General features: G+C 36.4%; 2 protein-coding genes across 2 annotated transcripts; both read right to left on the bottom strand.

Moving 5' to 3' along the window:
* Window positions 1–5,990: 5,990 nt before the first annotated feature.
* On the bottom strand, window positions 5,991–7,340 carry LOC116188909 (aspartic proteinase CDR1-like). Its single transcript, XM_031518360.1, has one exon. It carries the CDS (start codon window positions 7,338–7,340, stop codon window positions 5,991–5,993), a length of 1,350 nt encoding a protein of 449 aa, XP_031374220.1.
* Window positions 7,341–17,354: 10,014 nt separating this feature from the next.
* LOC116188908 (aspartic proteinase CDR1-like) lies at window positions 17,355–18,704 on the bottom strand. Its single transcript, XM_031518359.1, has one exon. It carries the CDS (start codon window positions 18,702–18,704, stop codon window positions 17,355–17,357), a length of 1,350 nt encoding a protein of 449 aa, XP_031374219.1.
* Between the last annotated feature and the right edge of the window lie 1,628 nt (window positions 18,705–20,332).

Raw genomic sequence — 20,332 nt, 5'->3', positions numbered from 1 at the left:
ATATTTATGTGATGTTAATTATCATGTAATATTATGTATAGGAATTGATATGACCTAGGAGATTATAGGGATCTTTATATTTATGGGATGTTAATTATTACGTAATATTATCTATAAGAATTGATATGACCTAAGATATTATGGGAATCTTTATATTTATAGGATGTTAATTGTTATGTAATATTATGTATAGGAGCTGATACGACCTAGGAGATTATGATGATCTTTATATTTATGAGATGTTATTATTATGTAATATTATGTGTGTGTATATATATATATATTATTGGAGAGAATTAAGAGAGAATCAAGGATAGGAATTGATATGACCTAGGAGATTATAGGGATCTCTATATTTATGGGATGTTAATTATTATATAATATTATGTTTTTATATTGGTTGTAATCATAATTTATAAATAAGAACAATCTCCACATAATTATGTGTGCGAGTTTTGTATCAATTTTCTATTTCCTTTATAGTATCAGAGTGAGACAATTTTGGTACTGACTGATATATTTATTTGTCGGCGCATCCGACTTTAGCTCGGCGTGCCAGACAATCTCAATTTTGCGCAATACTCTACTTTGATTCTACCTCAATTCTCTCAGGCAGTCAGAGCTTTTATGACATCCCGGTTCTCCAAAACCTCTTTGATTCAACAGCAAGCTCCATGATTCCTTCCTCTTTCCCCCCTTATACAGGCATATTACAGAACCGCTGTGTTTGGATTTTAAAATTTTTTTAACTGAACTTAACTTAACTTCACTTATTTTCAAATCAACAACACAATTATTACTTAATAATTACTTTATCTCAACTATTTATTACTTTTTCACACTTTTTCTTATAATTCAACAATACAATCATTACAAACTAATTAAAATAAAAACTCAATTCTAAATCCAAACACATTCTAATATTTTTTACTCACTCCCAATGGCTTAGCCCTCTTGTGGGCCACTCCCGTTGCTACTCTCGAGATCTAGCCACCATCTTGTCATCTTGAGCTCCCTCTCAACCGCATCCCTTCTCATCTTTCTTTCAGCATTTCTTTCAAGCCACAATGGACTGACCCATACTAAACAAGTTGTAGTCATATTTTCAGCCTCTCCATTTCAAGGACCGTTTTGCTTACGGTAGAGTAATGCAAGTCATCACTTCATATTGGATTTCCACTAGTCTAGCATTTTGATTTCATGAGTCTCTCTTCACAACATGTTTCACAGGACAAATTCAAACTCAATATTTGACATCTACCATTGTGCTTGTGAGGAGTATTGGAGAGAATCAAAGAAAGAGATTGATATGATCTAGGAGATTATGGGGATCTTTATATTTATGGGATGTTAATTATTATGTAATATTATGTATAAGAATTGATATGACCTAACAGATTATGGGGATCTTTATATTTATGTGATGTTAATTATTATGTAATATTATGTATAGGAATTGATATGACCTAGGAGATTATGGGATCTTTATATTTATGGGATGTTAATTATTATGTATTAATGTATAAGAATTGATATGGCCTAAGAGATTTTGGGGATCTTTATATTTATGGGATGTTAATTATTATGTAATATTATGTATAGGAATTGATATGATCTAGAAGATTATGAGGATCTTTATATTTATGGGATGTTAATTATTGGAGAGAATTATTATGTAATATTATGTGTGTGTATATATATATATATATTATTGGATAGAATTAAGAGAGAATCAAGGATAGGAATTGATATGACCGAGGAGATTATGGGGATCTTTATATTTATGGGATGTTAATTATTATGTAATATTATGTTTTTATATTGTTTGTAATCATAATTTATAAATAAAAACAATCTCTACATAATTATGCGTGCGAGTTTTGTATCAATTTTCTATATCCTTTATAGTATCAGAGTGAGACGATTTTGGTACTGACTGATATATTTATTTGTTGGCGCATCCGGCTTTAGCCCGGCGTGCTAGACAATCTCAATTTTGCGCAACACCCTACTTTGATTCTACTTCAATTCTCTCAGGCAACCAGAGCTTTTATGACATCTCGATTCTCCAAAACCTTCTTGATTCAACAGCAAGCTCCGTGATTTCTTCCTCTTTCCCCCCTTATACAAGCATATTACAGAGCTGGTGTGTTTGGATTTTAAAATTTTTTTAACTCAACTCAACTCAAATTCACTTATTTTCAATTCAACAACACAATTATTACTTAACAATTACTTTATCTCAACTATTCGTTATTTTTTCACACTTTTTCTCATAATTCAACAATACAACCATTACTTAATTATTACTTTATCTCAACTATTCATTACTTTTTCACACTTTTTCTTTTAATTCAATAATACAATCATTATAAACTAATTAAAATCAAAATTCAACTCAACACAACTCTAAATCCAAACACATTCTAATATTTTTTACTCACTCCCGATGGCTTAGCCCTCTTGTGGCCACTCCCATTACTACTCTCGAGATCTAGCCACCATCTTATCATCTTGAGCTTCCTCTCAACCGCATCCCTTCTCATCTTTCTTTCAGCATCTCTTTCAAGCCACAATGGACTGACCCATACTAAACAAGTTCTAATCATATTTTCAGCCTCTCCATTTCAAGGACCGTTTTTCTTACGGTGGAGTAATGCAAGTCATCACTTCATATTGAATTTCCACTAGTCTGGCATTTTGATTTCATGAGTCTCTCTTCACAACATGTTTCACACGACAAATTCAAGCTCAATATTTGACATCTACCGTTGTGCTTGTGAGGAGTATTGGAGAGAATCAAAGATAGAGATTAATATGATCTAGGAGATTATGGGGATCTTTATATTTAGGGGATGTTAATTATTATGTAATATTATGTTTCTATATTGGTTGTAAATATGATTTATAAATAAGAAAAATCTCTACACAATTATGTGTGAGTTTGTACCAATTCTCTATACCCTTTATATATATATATATATAGGCACACACATAGACATGCATAGATACATACGAAAAGGTATAAGGTGCATATATTTCAGGAAACATTACACCACGGACTAATTGTTTAAAATAGGCAGAAATTATATTTTACGAACTGCAATTAATAAATTCCATATATTTAGTTTCCTATTTACTTATATATATATATATATATTTATATAGATGCGTATATCTCGGTTATTCCTTAAACTATGTAAGCTATACGATGAAGTAGTTTCAGAGATTTTTTAGGAATTATTTCCTAGATTCCTCCTTTTAATTTGGAAATCGGCCCCATGAAAATACACTTCTTCTTTTTTCCTCCTTTTCGATGGCCAAAAATTGTGGTGTCCCATTTCCATTATATATATATATACATATACCTTTTTTATGAATTCCCACCGCTGATTCGATTTCAACCAAAAGAAAGTGTGTAATTCCTAAAAGATTTTAAAAAAAACTTTTGTTGGACAAAAATTTCCAAATTGGCCCAATTTTCTATCTCCATCTCATGTCCCCTCACCAAAGGATGACGCGTGTCTCTTAAAAAATCCTATAGCGTATAATCCCTTTGAATATGTGTCATGATTTGTCCTTTTTCTTCTTCTTTTTTCTTCGTGAAGTAACAAATTAAATACCTATTCAACATGCCTCTTAGTTCACCGAAAAATAAAAGACTTATTTGGCAAATCTTTTGAAAATTTCATAAAATCAAACAAATCAAAAAAATTCTTAAAAAATATCAGTATTGGTTAGTTCAAGTAATTTGACACTTGTTATCTTTTAACAAAGTCTCAAGTTCGAGCCTTATGAATTAAAATTCGCGATGAGAGAGTTTTATTCCTTAGTGGGCCAAGCCGGCTCTACTGGATTAGTGGAGGCCCAATTATTTGGGCTGCCAAATAGGCGGATACTGGGATTCACACCGAAAAATTCTTAAAAAATAACACTGATATAAAATTCTATAAAAAAAAATGTTAAAGACTATTCGGAAAATCAATAATTTTTTTTATAAACGTAACAAATTAAAATCTGAAAATAAAATAAAATAAAAATAAAAATAAAGAAGAATTAATCCAAAAAAAAAGTAAAAATAGAGACTAAATAGTCTAAATAAATAAGTAGTAACATAAAATTCATAAAATGGGTAAAAATATGAACTCAAGGAGAATTCAAAAAATTTAAAATGCAATTTGAAAAATAATCATATAGGGTATAGACCAGAAAAATGGTGATCTAATAAAAATATGAAAAATGATCATTACTCGTGAAATGTTAGAAAACTTGAAATAAATTAAAAATGAAATATAAAACATAAGCAAAAAAAAATGAAAATAACGGAAAAAACCCAAAAATCATAAAAATATGTTATTGAAATGTAAAATTTGAAACTACAATGATAATTAGAAAATCAAAACACAGTTGAAAATTGAGATAAAAGGCTGAAATGAAACAATAAAAATATGTTAGTAACTGATAAATTCAAATATTTGATATTTTTATTAATTTAATTTGATTTTTGTTTTCTTGTCATGCATAAATATGTTCCTTGTATGAATTTTTTAATAAATTGTCTTTAATTTTTAAAAATTGTCTTTAATTTTTTTCACTTTGCTATGAAATTTTATATTAGTGTTGTCTCATTTTTCAAGAAGCTTTTAGATTTTAGATTTTGTTTTTTATGATTTTTTAAAAAATTACATGAATAAGTTTCTATTTTGTTATTTTGGCGAGAGAGGAAAAAGAAGACAGAGAATGATGAATTCGATGGGGTCCCTATATGTTCAGTGAAAATATACGCTAGTGATACACTACTAGAATAATCAGGATCTGATCATCACCGCAGCCGGAGAACATTAAGACCGATTCGTCCTTGCTCAGTGCGAGTGCATTGACTGATGATGTGTGCTTGTCGAGTGTATTAAGAAGTGCGTGCCTTTTCGTAGTGTCGTTTTTCGCCCAAACTCTATTGAGACCATCAGTGGAACCCATACGGTCTCGGTATCTGATGTGACCATTGGATTAATGGCATCATCTCGTGTGCTTTCATGGACTCTAAGCACCTCATGCTATCCTTTGTGTTCCATATCTTGAAGCTCCGGTCCCTCGAGGCTGAGTACATCACTCCTTTATTATGGCCCACTGCCAGCCCTGGCACAGCATCACATCAGTGTTCGATACGCAGCCGCTTCCTATGCCACCTGATGTTGACATAGTTCCTCGCGTGGGGAAGCAAAGAGGAGCAGTTGGTCTGTGAAGGTGGGGAGTGTCAGCAAGAAGTGGTGCCACTTCGAGGAGACCAAGGCAGCGACCTCCGAAAGATGGATCTTGCCGTCCTGGTGGGCTGTGAAGACCTTACTATACCAGACCCATCGAAGGCGATGGACTTTACTGACCCAGCGGAGATAGCATCGTTGTTGACGGAGTCGACCAGGGTAGAGGTCAAGACATCAAAGACGAGTCAGCTCAAATGAGGTGTTGGGGTCTTGAGAGAGAGAGAAGGCATCAATAGTTCAATATTTCGTTCATAATTTCCTACAAGGGTCTAGAACTAGAGATAGAGATAGAAAGAGTCGCTGTTGAGGGACTAAGGACATTTATATATAATCAGATCATCGAGGTATCAGGCATCGCATATCTTGTCCACAAACTTTTTTTTTTCAGGAAAGTGATTCAAATAATTGCTTTTTTTAAAGACAAATAATTAATTTCTTACAAAAAAAATAATTAAAGCGTAGCAGACGTATGCCCTCTCTTGGTAACCAAGAGTTTCCAAATTTGATACTCATACTCCTTTATTAGTTATTAAGATTGGGGTTCGTGCATTTGTCATAAAAAAAAACAAATTAGTTATGTCGATATCCCAAACATAAATCACATAAGGACGTAAAAGATGAATTTTCAATTGAACTTTAGACATAATGTCTCAAACAAAGCTACTTATATATCTCCATGTAATTATTAATCTAAAACAGGGGAACTTATAAATCAATACGGTCTTAATTTCACTTCATCAATGGGCATGCCATATCCTTGAAAGAGACAACCTTGTTCTTAAGGTCGTATCCTACATTGACATTCTTTTGCTGGGACATCCCTATGATGTTTATCCGGTCACCTCTCAGTATCGCCAGGCAGTACTTCCTCGGCTCGATTTGCTCCCACGTGTTTTCCTTGCTCAACTCAAAGTTCAGATTCTCGAACATGATCGTGACCTTCGGGGCGAAGCTTATGTCTGCAAAGCAGAGATCGAAATCTGAGTCCTTGATGGGGAACTGGAGCTGTAACGCCTGCACTGCATTTATATACTCTACTAGGGCATTGAAAGCGCCGGGGACAAACTCGGAGAATGTCGTGCCGGTGTCGATGATGGTGCCAGGCCTTCCCTTCGGGCCCATTCTGAAAAGGGCCGGAGGAATGTTCAGCCTCTCCTCGTCTACCATAAGGTCCGTGACATTCACTAAGTAAGAGCCTGATGGGGCAGAGTAAAGTGGTGTCTGCGTTTCCTTCCCTGTTATCAATGCCCCAGGGATGCCGATTTTCAGCAGGCTGTGGCCCGCATTCGGGTCCTGGTTCGCCGAGGCACAGTACGAGAACCTGTTGAACGCGAGTTGGCCAAGCAAGGAGGAGCTGCTCCAGCTCAATCCTACTACACCGGGGGGGCCGATAGCACTTTTATTACCCTCCCTGTTGTCTATGTTGTAATGACCACACCCTATAACCATGTCGTATAGTTGTGCCATGTGCGAGGGGCTGGTCTCGTCTCCAAATGTGATCGTCTCGGTCGCCAAGTTCCCGCTCGTCATTGATTCGTCTGCATACGTTAAGTTGTAATGGCAATAACGGTCGGGAGGCTCGCAATGCTCGTGGGGGTTCGTGGTACAAAGCTCATCATTGCAGCTGATCAAGCTATAGCTAGACGACTTTGCCGGGTCAAAGTACTTGATGTTCTGAGTATAGCATCGGTGGCACGGGAGGCACTGTAGCCATATGAGATCGCTCCCTGTGTCTGGGACCCCGTAGGTCTCCGTCGGTGGGTCCGACCCGATGCTGTACCGGATGATGTACTCCCCTTGGTATAAGCCAAATGGCGTCATGGGAGAGGTGTACGCATGAGCGTGCGCCCAGTCACCTCCATCTGCACTCTGGCCGGCCTTGTGACGGGCAATGTAAGTTCTCCGGGTTTTTGCTGCAATGGCGGCCGTCCTACTGAGGTTGGCAGGGGTGACATTCGGGTTGTAGAGCGGAGATTCTGGAGAGCTCCGGTGAATCATGCGGGTCTGGAAGCTTATTGGGGGTGCTCGATGGGCCGAGTAGGAGGATGGAAGGCTAGAGATGGTTAACACAATAGCCATTAATGCCACTAAAAACGCAAGGATTGATGAAGGGAAATTCATTGTTGGTGGCTTCCCTGTAGTTCATGAAATTACGATATAATTTTTTCGGTCGGAATTACAATATAATTTCTAAAGTGCATGAACACTATATATATATATATATATATATATATATATATATATATATATATATTATAAGAGAGAATTAAGGATAGGAATTGATATGAGATAGGAGATTATGAGAATTTTTATATTTATGGGATGTTAATTATTATATAATATTATGTGTATATATATATATATATATTTATGGGATGTTAATTATTATGTAATATTATGTGTGTATATATATATATACACATAATATTTATGGGGTCCATAACTTGCTTGTAGGAAGGTGGGTTTGGCGGGAAGAAGGCCAATTTCGCCGCCATTGATGAAGTGACTCCCCTCATTATTGCCCTCCCTGTCCGCAGCTCTAAGCTCCAATATCTGAGCAGACACGGTAAAAAAGCTGGGATTTTTAAGTATTTATATAAACGCAAGGATTGATGAAGGGGAATTCATTGTTGGTGGCTTCCCTGTAGTTCATGAAATTACAATATAATTTTTTCGGTCGGAATTACAATATAATTTCTAAAGTGCATGAACACTATATATATATATATATATATATATTATTGGAGAGAATCAAGGATAGAAATTGATATGACCTAGGAGATTATGGGAATCTTTATATTTATGTAATGTTAATTATTATGTAATATTATGTACAGGAATTGATATGACCTAGGAGATTATGAGGATTTTTATATTTATGGGATGTTAATTATTATGTAATATTATGTGTATATATATATATATTATTGGAGAGAATTAAGAGAGAATCAAGGATAGGAATTAATATGACCTAGGAGATTATGGGGATCTTTATATTTATGGGATGTTAATTATTATGTAATATTATGTATAAGAATTGATATGACCTAAGAGATTATGGGGATCTTTATATTTATGGGATGTTAATTATTATGTAATATTATATATAGGAAATGATATGACCTAGAAGATTATGAGGATCTTTATATTTATGGGATGTTAATTATTGGAGAGAATTATTATGTAATATTATGTGTGTGTGTGTGTGTATATATATTATTGGAGAGAATTAAGAGAGAATCAAGGATAGGAATTGATATAACCTGGGAGATTATGGGGATCTTTATATTTATGGGATGTTAATTATTATGTAATATTATGTTTTTATATTGGTTGTAATAATAATTTATAAATAAGAACAATCTCAACATAATTATGTATGCGAGTTTTGTATCAATTTTCTATATCCTTTATAGTATCAGAGTGAGACGATTTTGATACTGACTGATATATTTATTTGTCGGCGTTCGGCTTTAGCCCAGCATGCCAGACAATCTCAATTTTGCGCAACACTGTACTTTGATTCTACCTGAATTCTCTCAGGCAACCAGAGCTTTTATGACATCTCGATTCTCCAAAACCTCCTTGATTCAACAGCAAGCTCCGTGATTCCTTCCTCTTTCCCCCCCTTATACAAGCATATTACAGAACCGATGTGTTTGGATTTTAAAATTTTTTTAACTCAACTCAACTCAACTTCACTTATCTTCAATTTAACAACACAATTATTACTTAATAATTACTTTATCTCAACTATTCGTTATTTTTTCACACTTTTTCTCATAATTCAACAATACAATCATTACAAGCTAATTAAAACCAAAACTCAACTCAACACAACTCTAAATTCAAATACATTCTAATATTTTTTACTCACTCCCGATGGCTTAGCCCTCTTGTGGGCCACTCCCATTGCTACTCTCGAGATCTAGCCACCATCTTATCATCTTGAGCTTCCTCTCAACCATCTTATATTTATGAGATGCTAATTATTATGTAATATTATGTTTCTATATTGGTTGTAATCATAATTTATAAATAAGAACAATCTCCACACAATTATGTGTGTGAGTTTTGTACCAATTCTCTATACCTTTATATATATATATATATATATATGCGCACACATAGACATGCATACATACATATGGAAAGGTATAAGGTGCATATATTTCAGGAAACATTACACCTTAGACTAATTGTTTAAAATAGGCAGAAATTATATTTTACGAACTGCAATTAATAAATTCCATATATATGGTTTCCTATTTACTTATATATATATATATATAGATGCGTATATCTCAGTTATTCCTTAAAGTATGTAAGCTATACGATGAAGTAGTTTCGAAGATTTTTTAGGAATTATTTCCTAGATTCCTCCTTTTAATTTGGAAATCGATCCCAAGAAAATACACTTCTTCTTCTTTTCTCCCCTTTTCGGTGGACAAAAATTGTGATGTCCCATTTCCATCATATATATATATATATACACACACCCTTTTTATGAATTCCCACCACTGATTCGATTTAAACAAAAAGAAAGTGTATAATTCCTAAAAGATTTTTTAAAAAAACTTCTGTTGGACAAAAATTTCCAAATCGGCCCAATTTTCTATCTCCATCTCATTACCCTCACCAGAGGATGATGTGTGTCTCTTAGAAAATCAATAGCGTATAATTCCTTTGAATATGTGTCACGATTCGTCCTTTTTCTTCTTCTTTTTTCTTTGTGAAGTAACAAATTAAATACCTATTCAACAGGCCCCTTAGTTCACCGAAAAATAAAAGAACTATCTGGCAAATCTTTTGAAAATTTCATAAAATCAAACAAATCAACAAACTTCTTAAAAAATATCAGCGTTGGTTAGTTCAAGTGGTTTGACACTTATTTTCTTTTAACAAAGTCTCGAGCTCAAGTCTTGTGAATAAAAATTCGTGATGAGAGAGTTATATTCCTTAGTGGGTCAACACGACTTTACTGGATTAGTGGATGCCCAATTATTTGGGCTTCCAAGTAGGCGGATACTGGGATTCACACTGAAAATTTCCTAAAAAATAACACTGATATAAAATTCCATTAAAAAGAAAAAAAAAACAAATGTTAAAGACTATTCAAAAAATCAATAATTTTTTTTATAAATGTAACAAATTAAAATCTGAAAATAAAATAAATAAGAATTAATATGAAAAGAAGTAAAAATAGAGACTAAATAGTCTAAATAAATAAGTAGTAACATAAAATTCATAAAATGGGTAAAAATATGAACTCAAGGAGAATTCAAAAAATTTTAAATGCAATTTGAAAAATAATTATATAGGGTAGAAACCAGAAAAAATGGTGATCTGATAAAAATATGAAAAATTATCATTACTCGTAAAATGTTAAAGACTTGAAATAAATTAAAAAAATATAAAACAAAAGCAAAAAAAATTAAAATAAAAGACAAGAACCCGAAAAATCATAAAAATATGTTATTAAAAATGTAAAATTTGAAACTAAAATGATAATTAAAAAATCAAAACACAGTTGAAAATTGAGATAAAAGGCTGAAAAGAATCAATAAAAATATGTTGGTATCTCATAAATTCAAATTTCTGATATTTTTATTAATTTAATTTGATTTTTGTTTTCTTGTCATGCATAAATGCATTCCTTGTATGAATTTTTTAATAAATTGTCTGATATTTCACTTTGTTCGGAATCAATTCTCATAAAAAATTATTTCAATTCAATTCATTTCAATTCTAATTCAACTATAATTGAATTATATTATTCCGAAAACTAAGGAATTTAACTTAAATGAATTGAATAATGTCGTTTGAAATGAATTTTTAGATAAGAGTAAAATTTAAAAATCATTAGTTCGGAATGAATTGAATTTGGGCTAAATCTCGTTGATTTTGGTCTAATTGGAAATCCAATAGAAATCTTGCATTCTTCAAAGAAATTTTGTGACATTTGCATTCAAAATAATAAAGTTCGATTGAATTCTTGTGAAATGAATTGAATTCTTATATTTCATAGGATTCCAAACAGACATTAAAAAAAATTATTTCCCTAATTTTCGGTTAAAACCGAAACCTAAATATAGGTATTCTGTTTGGTTCAGTTTACAGGTATATTCGGCTTATAGGTATAACATTGAGATGCCTACGTTTATGACTGACCCTCGATAGCAATAAAATTTTCAACCAGTCTTCGTTTAGGAAATACTGCCACTGTGTAAAACAAGTGCAGTATATAGCTCATATTGGTGACACTTCCGCAGCTTTTGAGCCCTTTGAAGGATTAAACATATATAATAAAATTATTCTTTTGCTAAACAAAGATTTATAATGGAAGACTTTCGGAAAGGTTGGTCTCTTTTTGAAAATTACCAGTCTGCTAGTAATGGAAGACTTTGGATAATGGTACGGGAGGATTTACAAGTGCAACTACTTGGTAAATCCAACCAATTTATTCACCTTCTTTTTAATGTGCCCAAAGGAGTTGGTTGGACTGCAATAACCTTTGTTTATGCTTCAAACGATATGCTGGAGAGACGGGTGCTATGGCAGGATTTGCAAGCATTGGCTGTAAACATGAGACACAACTGGGTATTGATGGGTGATTTCAATGCGGTCAAGAGCACTGAGGAGGTTAAAGCTGTTGGGAGAGAGGTGGTCATCGATCAAAGCATGAGGGATTTCTCTGATTTCATGAATGCAACTGAGCTCATAGACCACACTTCTATTGGTTGTTACTTTACGTGGAGTAATAAACGACAAAAGGGATTCCAAGCTAGGAAGATTGACAGAGTCTTAGTAAATGAAAAATGGTTTCAAGGGGACATAGCTTCAACTGTAGAATTCCTTCCCTCTGGTATCTCTGACCACTGCCCAGCTTTGTTGAAATTTGGAGAAAAGGAGAATGCGGGTCCTAAGCCATTCAAATTTTTTCACTTCTGGATTGAACACCCGGGGTATATGGCGCTAGTTGAGAGAGTCTGGTCTAAGACTCAAGAGGGTACCCCAATGGCTGTGCTTTACAAGAAGTTGAGATTCCTCAAAATGCAGCTCAAGGATTTCAACAGATCTGAATTTGGGAATGTGCACACACAGGTCACGGACCTACAGAATGAACTTGCTCAGGCTCAAGCTACATTGATGGAAAGCGCTTGTGAATCTCCAGAATCTATAAAGAAGGAAATAGACTTGAGGGTAAAGCTACTAGCAGCACTAGACAAGGAAGAAAAGCTCTTGAAACAGAAATCTCGAGTAGCATGGCTAAAAGCAGGAGATCAAAACACCTCCTTCTTTCACAAAGCAGTAAAAGGCAGAAATGCAAAATGCACTATACGAGTCCTATACTCCACTTCGAGTGCCAAATTAGAAGGAGTGCAGGCAATTAAAGCTGAAGCAGTGAATTTCTATGAGGGTCTTATTGGGAGGAAGGATGACTGTATCAGGGGAGTCTCGGCCTCTATGCTTTCCTCCATCTTCAAGAGGAAAGTTCCCGCTTCCAAATATCAGATGCTCCTGTCTCCCATAGCGGATGCTGAGATCAAAGAAGCCTTATTCTCGATGGGTAATGACAAGTCACCGGGCCTGGATGGTTTCACAGCTTTTTTCTTTAAGCATGCCTGGCACATCGTTCAACCTGACTTCACTAGAGCTGTGCAACACTTCTTCTCCTCAGGAAAGCTTCGAAGGGAGGTAAACTCAACTATTATTGCCTTAGTTCCAAAGAAGGAGAAAGCTGATTGCATGAAAGATTTTCGGCCTATATCGTGCTGTAATGTAGTTTACAAATGCATTACTAAGGTGCTTGCCAATAGATTGAAAGAAGTTCTCCTTGATATTATCAGCTTAAATCAAACAGCTTTTGTGCAAGGAATGAGAATTTCAGATAATGTTTTACTTGCCCATGAGCTTGTGAGAAACTACCACAAGCAAGGAGTATCCCCTCGATGTGCTATAAAGATAGATCTTATGAAGGCCTTTGACTCTTTAAGTTGGGATTTCATTCTCAACAGTTTGGAAGCCATGGGATTTCCTCCCATCTTTCTCTGGTGGATTAAAGGCTGCATCACCTCGCCTTATTTTTCTGTGGCTATTAACGGATCCTTAGCAGGATACTTCCCAGGCCAGCGTGGAATTAGACAGGGCGACCCACTATCCCATTTCTTTTCGTCATTGCCATGAAGGTATTCTCACAGCTTATGGATTCGGCTGCAGCTGAAGGTAAAGTTGGCTATCATCCTAGATGTAAGTCACTTCAATTAACCCATCTATGCTTTGCGGATGATTTGTTGCTATTCACAAATGGTTCTAAGACGTCCATCACTGCCATTCTTGATCTATTGAACACATTTTATCATTGGTCTGGCTTAAAGTTGAACCCTGAAAAGTCTGAAATATTTACGGGAGGCATCTCTGGGGAATCTTTGATTGATCTGATGACTTGGTCTGGTTTTAAAAGAGGTATGCTCCCTGTGCGTTATTTAGGTCTTCCCCTTATATCTGGGAAACTCTCTTCAAGGAATTGTGAAGCCCTAACTGAGAGAATTGTGAAAAGAATCAAGAGTTGGTCTGTGAAGCACCTGTCTTATGCAGGTAGATTGCAATTGATCAACTCTGTTCTCTTTAGTATGGCCAGTTACTGGTGCTCCCACTTCATTCTTCCGAAACAAGTTGTAAAGCTAGTGCATCAGAAATGTCGATCCTTCCTCTGGAAAGGTCTCGAACAACACACAGGTGGGGGCAAAATCAGTTGGGAGACCGTTTGTCTTCCCAAAGCTGAGGGAGGCCTCGGCATCAAAGATTTAAGTTTGTGGAACAAGGTTTGTGTGCTGAAAAACTTATGGTCTCTCCTAGTGAGTTCTGGATCCCTTTGGGTTGCGTGGGCCAAGAAGCACTTAACAAAAGGCCGAAGTCTTTGGTCTTTACGTATACCTGGAGATTGCTCATGGAATTGGAGGAAACTAATGCAACTTAGACCTCTGATGTTTCCTTATGTTAGTTGTGAAGTTGGCTCTGGCACAACAGTCTCATTTTGGCATGATAATTGGCTTCCAGTCGGACCTTTGATCAAATTTTGCTGCAGAGGACTTCAATGCTTCCCTTCTCTTAGTGAGCATGTAAATGTTAGCGCTGTTCTAACGGAAGGCCATTGGCATTGGCCGAGGAGCTCTGACCCACAAGCCTCTTTGATCCGAGACATGGCCGCTAATCTCGAACCTTCCAACCAAGATAGAGTTTTATGGTCTCTTCACAAATCGGGGCAATATTCTCTTGCTAATGCCTGGAAGTGTTTAAGGCCCAGCAGTTCAAGAATTGAATGGAGCAATGCAATTTGGTTTGATGGGCACTTTCCTCGTTCTTCTTTTATTAGTTGGCTTTGTATACATAACCGATTAGCGACGAAGGATCGTCTTTTCAAATGGGGGATTCAGCTTCAAGCAACTGAATGTGATTTCTGTCATATGCAGTGGGAGACTCACGACCACCTCTTTTTTGATTGTCCAGTCACCCAAGGAATTTGGAGAAGTTTGTTGGCTCGAATCGGCTTACACCGAACACAAGTATGCTGGAGTACGGAATTTCGTTGGATATCCTCTCTTCGAGGCAAGAAGCTTGATGTGATTTGCCTAAAATTACTTTGGACACACTACATTTACAGCATATGGCGAGAGAGGAACGCTAGAATCTATCAAGGACAAGCCGCATCTACAGCGGCTATGGTTCGAAAGATCTTTGCAGACGTAAAAGCAAAGTTATATGTGCTCCCCCGTTTCTCTCACAAAATTGTAAACTCTGTCATAGTCCATCACATCTTTTACCCTCTTGATAGTGCTAATAGTTAATCAATTTTCTTTTGAGGTGTAGACTGGGAATTATTTGATGTTGTTGATGATGTACAGGGTAAATGGTCTCTTGATGTAAACCCTTTTTGATTAATAAAAGTCTCTATCATTTATCCAAAAAAAACAAAAACAAAGATTTATAATAAAGATAATATCTCCAAAGAATAAATAAAGGTTTATTTCTTAATAATTAAGATGAGCTTTGTCACACAATTTACCTTCATAACCAAATGGACAATATAGATCGCATTACATCATCTAAGGGAAGAACATGAGCCCATCAGTATATCGACCTGTGATATATTTTCGGGTTTGGTGTACCAAAATGTTGCATAAAACATGGGACAACAACTACCGGTGGATGAGACAAAAGCAGCATTCTTAAAAATTAAGGTCTAAGCTGAATATAATATTAAAATATTTAATCAGAAAGAAAATAATTAGGAGGCAAAACCAAAATGAACTGAAAGAGCAATCTGTTTTGCTCGACAGCTTTTTGTCTGGAAAATCAAAATGAACTTCTGCTACTCCTTTAGCCGTTCATTATTGGCTCCACTAATTTCATCCTTGATTAAACAATTTGACATCGAATCGTGTTCATGTGACTCCGCAAAGTACCAGCATTAGTTAATGTCCCCAGACATGAAATCCGTTAAGCAAATTCGATTCGGTAAATCTCCAAAGACTTCATATCGAAACTTCCCATAACTTAATCTCTCCGTCGAGAGTTCCACTGCAGATTGTAACGACATGTTTATCATGTGCACCGTCCCGAGCACTCCCCAATGACTTGACGGGTCCCTAGCTCATACCCTTCTATCACTCCCATGCATGCAACGATACTCCGCACATTTGCCATGACGTTATGCCACATCCTCACCATCCAGCCCGATGATCCGCTGACTAACAGATCACCGCATCCAGCGATCAAGCACAGCACAACCCCTGTGAGACCCGGCAAAGCCCCGAGGAAAGCCATCTGGTTGGTTTCATCATCTCTCTTCCATACCATGATCTGTTCATCACAGCAGCCGGAGAACATTAAGACCGATTCGTCCTTGTTCAGTGCGAGTGCATTGACTGATGATGTGTGCTTGTCGAGTGTATTAAGAAGTGTGTGCCTTTTCGTAGTGTCGTTTTTCGCCCAAACTCTAATGAGACCATCAGCGGAACCTATACGGTCCCGGTATCTGATGCGACTATTGGATTAATGGCATCATCTCGTGCGCTTTCATGACTCTAAGCACCTCATGCTATCCCTTGTGTTCCACACCTTGAAGCTCCAGTCCCTCGAGGCTGAGAACATCACTTCTTTATGATGGCTCACTGCCAGCTCTCTGACACAGCATCACATCAGTGCTCGATACACAGCCGCTTCCTATGCCGCCTGATGTTGACATAGTTCCTCGCGTGGGGAAGCAAATTGGAGCAGTTGGTCTGTGAAGGTGGGGAGTGTCTGCAAGAAGCGGTGCCGCCTCGATGAGACCAGGGCAGTGACCTCTGAAAGACGGATCTTGCCATCCAGGTGGGCTGTGAAGACCTTACTATACCAGACCAGTCGAAGGCGATGGACTTTGCTGACCCCGCGGAGATAGCGTCGTTGTTGACGGATTTGACCAGGGTAGAGGTCGAGAAATCAAAAATGAAGATCCCACGGGAAGCAGCGGCGTAGAGGAGTCTGCCGTGCGACACGGCGAGTCAGCTCAGATGAGGTGTTGGGGTCTTGAGAGAGAGAAGGCATCAATAGTTCAATATTTCGTTCCTAGTTTCCTACAAGGGTTGAGAACTTGAGATAGAGATAGAGATAGAAAGAGTGGCTGTTGTGGGACTAGGGACATTTATATATAATCAGATGATCGAGGTATCAGGCATCGCATGATCTTGTCCACAAACTTTTTTTTTTCAGGAAAGTGATTTAAATAATTGCTTTTTTTAAGGGTAAATAATTAATTTCTTATAAAAAATAAGTAAAGCGCAGTGAACGTATGTCATCGCTTGGTAATCAAAAGATTCTAAGTTTGATATTCGTACTCGTTTATTAGTTATTATGATTGGGGTTCGTGCATTTGTCATGAACAAAAATAAATTAATTATGTCGATATCCCAAACATAAATCACATAAGGACGTAAAAGACGAATTTTCAATTGAACTTTAGACATAATGACTCAAACAAAGCTACTTATATATCTCCATGTAATTATTAATCTAAAACAGGGGAACTTATAAATCAATACGGCCTTAATTTCACTTCATCAATGGGCATGCCATATCCTTGAAAGAGATCACCTTGTTCTTAAGGTCGTATCCTACATTGACATTCTTTTGCTGGGACATCCCTATGATGTTTGCCCGGTCACCTCTCAGTATCGCCAGGCAGTACTTCCTCGGCTCGATTTGCTCCCACGTGTTTTCCTTGCTCAACTCAAAGTTCAAATTCTCGAACATGATCGTGACCTTCGGAGCGAAGCTTATGTCCGCATAGCAGAGGTCGAAAACTGAGTCCTTGATGGGGAACTGTTCCTGTAACGCCTGCACAGTATTTATATACTCTACTAGGGCATCGAAAGCGCCGGGGACAAACATGGAGAATGTTGTGCCGGTGTCGATGAAGGTGCCACGGCTTCCTTTCGGGACCCTACTGAAAAGGGCCGGAGGAATGTTCAGCCTCTCCCCGTCTACCATAAGGTCCGTGACATTCAGAAAGTACAAGCCTGATCGGAAAGAGTAAAGCGGTGTCTGCGTTTCCTTCCCTGTTATCAACGCCCCGGAGCTACCGATTTTCAGCAGGCTGTGGCCCTTATTCCGGTCCTGGTTCGGCGAGGCACAGTACGAGAACCTGTTGAACCCGAGTTGGCCAATCAAGGAGGATCTGCTCCAGCTCAATCCTACTACACCGGGGGGGCCAGTAGCACCTTTATTACCTTCCCTGTTGTCTATGTTGTAATGACCACACCCTATAACCATGTCGTATAGCTGCGCCATGTGCGAGGGGCTGTTCTCATCTCCAAATGTGAGCGTCTCGGTCGCCAAGTTCCCGCTCGTCATTGATTTGTCTACATACGTTAAGTTGTAATGGCAATAACCGTCGGGAGGCTCGCAATGCGCTTTGGGGTTCCTGGTACAAATCTTATCATTGCAACTGATCAGGCTATAGCTAGACGACTTTGCCGGGTCAAAGTACTTGATGTTCTGGGTATAACACCGGTAGCACGGGAGGCACTGTAGCCATATGAGATTGCTTCCTGTGTCTGGGATCCCGTAGGTCTCCGTCGGTGGGTCCGACCCAATGCTGTACCGGATGATGTACTCCCCTTGGTATATGCCAAATGGTGTCATGGGAGAGGTGTATGCATCAGGGTGCGCCCAGCCACCTCCATCTACACTATGGCCGGCCTTGTGACGGGCAATGTAAGTTCTCCGGGTTTTCGCTGCAATGGCAGCCATCCTACTGAGGTTGGCAGGGGTGGCATTCGGGTTGTAGAGCGGAGATTCTGGAGAGCTCCGGTGAATCATACTGGTCTGGAAGCTTATTGGGGGTGCTTGATGGGCCGAGTATGAGGATGGAAGGCTAGAAATGGTTAACACAATAGCCATTAATGCTACTGAAAATACAAGGATTGATGAAGGGGAATTCATTGTTGGTGGCTTCCCTGTAGTTCATGAAATTACAATATAATTTTTTCGGTCAGAATTACAATATAATTTCTAAAGTGCATGAACACTATATATATATATATATATTATTGGAGAGAATCAAGGATAGGAATTGATATGACCTAAGAGATTATGAGAATCTTTATATTTACGAGTGGTTAATTATTATATAATATTATGTGTAAGAATTGATATGACTTAAGAGATTATGGGGATTTTTATATTTATGTGATGTTAATTATTATGTAATATTATGTATAGGAATTGATATGACCTAAGAGATTATGGGGATCTTTATATTTATGGGATGTTAATTATTATGTAATATTATGTATATATATATATTATTGGAGAGAATTGAGAGAGAATCAAGGATAGGAATTGATATGACCTAGGGGATTATGGAGATCTTTATATTTATGGGATGTTAATTATTATGTAATATTATGTATAAGAATTGATATGACCTAAGATATTATGGGAATCTTTATATTTATGGGATGTTAATTATTATGTAATATTATGTATAGGAGCTGATATGACCAAGGAGATTATGAGGATCTTTATATTTATGGGATATTAATTATTATGTAATATTATGTGTGTGTATATATATATATTATTGGAGAGAATTAAGAGAGAATCAAGGATAGAAATTGCTATGACCTAGGAGATTATGGAGATCTTTATATTTATGGAATGTTCATTATTATGTAATATTATGTATAAGAATTGATATGACCTAAGATATTATGGGAATCTTTATATTTATGTAATATTATGTATAGGAGCTGATATGACCGAGGAGATTATGAGGATCTTTATATTTATGGGATGTTAATTATTATGTAATATTATGTGTGTGTATATATATATATATTATTGGAGAGAATTAAGAGAGAATCAAGGATAGGAATTGATATGACCTAGGAGATTATGGGGATCTTTATATTTATGGGATGTTAATTATTATGTAATATTATGTTTTTATATTGGTTGTAATCATAATTTATAAATAAGAACAATCTCAACATAATTATGTGTGCGAGTTTTGTATCAATTTTCTATGTCATTTATAGTATCAGAGTGAGACGATTTTGGTACTGACTAATATATTTATTTGTCGGCGCATCTGGCTTTAGCCCGGCGTGCCAGACAATCTCAATTTTGCGCAATACTCTACTTTGATTCTACCTCAATTCTCTCAGGCAGCCAGAGCTTTTATGACGTCCCGGTTCTCCAAAACCTCATTGATTCAACATCAAGCTCCATGATTCCTTCCTCTTTCCCCCCCTTATATAGGCATATTACAAAACCGGTGTGTTTGGATTTTATAATTTTTTTAACTCAACTCAACTGAACTTCACTTATTTTCAATTCAACAACATAATTATTACTTAATAATTACTTTATCTCAACTATTTATTACTTTTTCACACTTTTTCTCATAATTCAACAATACAATCATTATTACTTTATCTCAATTATTCATTACTTTTTCACAATTTTTCTCATAATTCAACAATATAATCATTACAAACTAATTAAAACTAAAATTTAACTCTAAA

This window comes from Punica granatum, chromosome 8 (assembly GCF_007655135.1).
Source record: "Punica granatum isolate Tunisia-2019 chromosome 8, ASM765513v2, whole genome shotgun sequence".
Lineage (NCBI taxonomy): Eukaryota > Viridiplantae > Streptophyta > Magnoliopsida > Myrtales > Lythraceae > Punica > Punica granatum.
The sequence above is the reverse complement of the archived record's forward strand: the minus strand, read 5'-3'. Positions and strand labels throughout refer to the sequence as shown.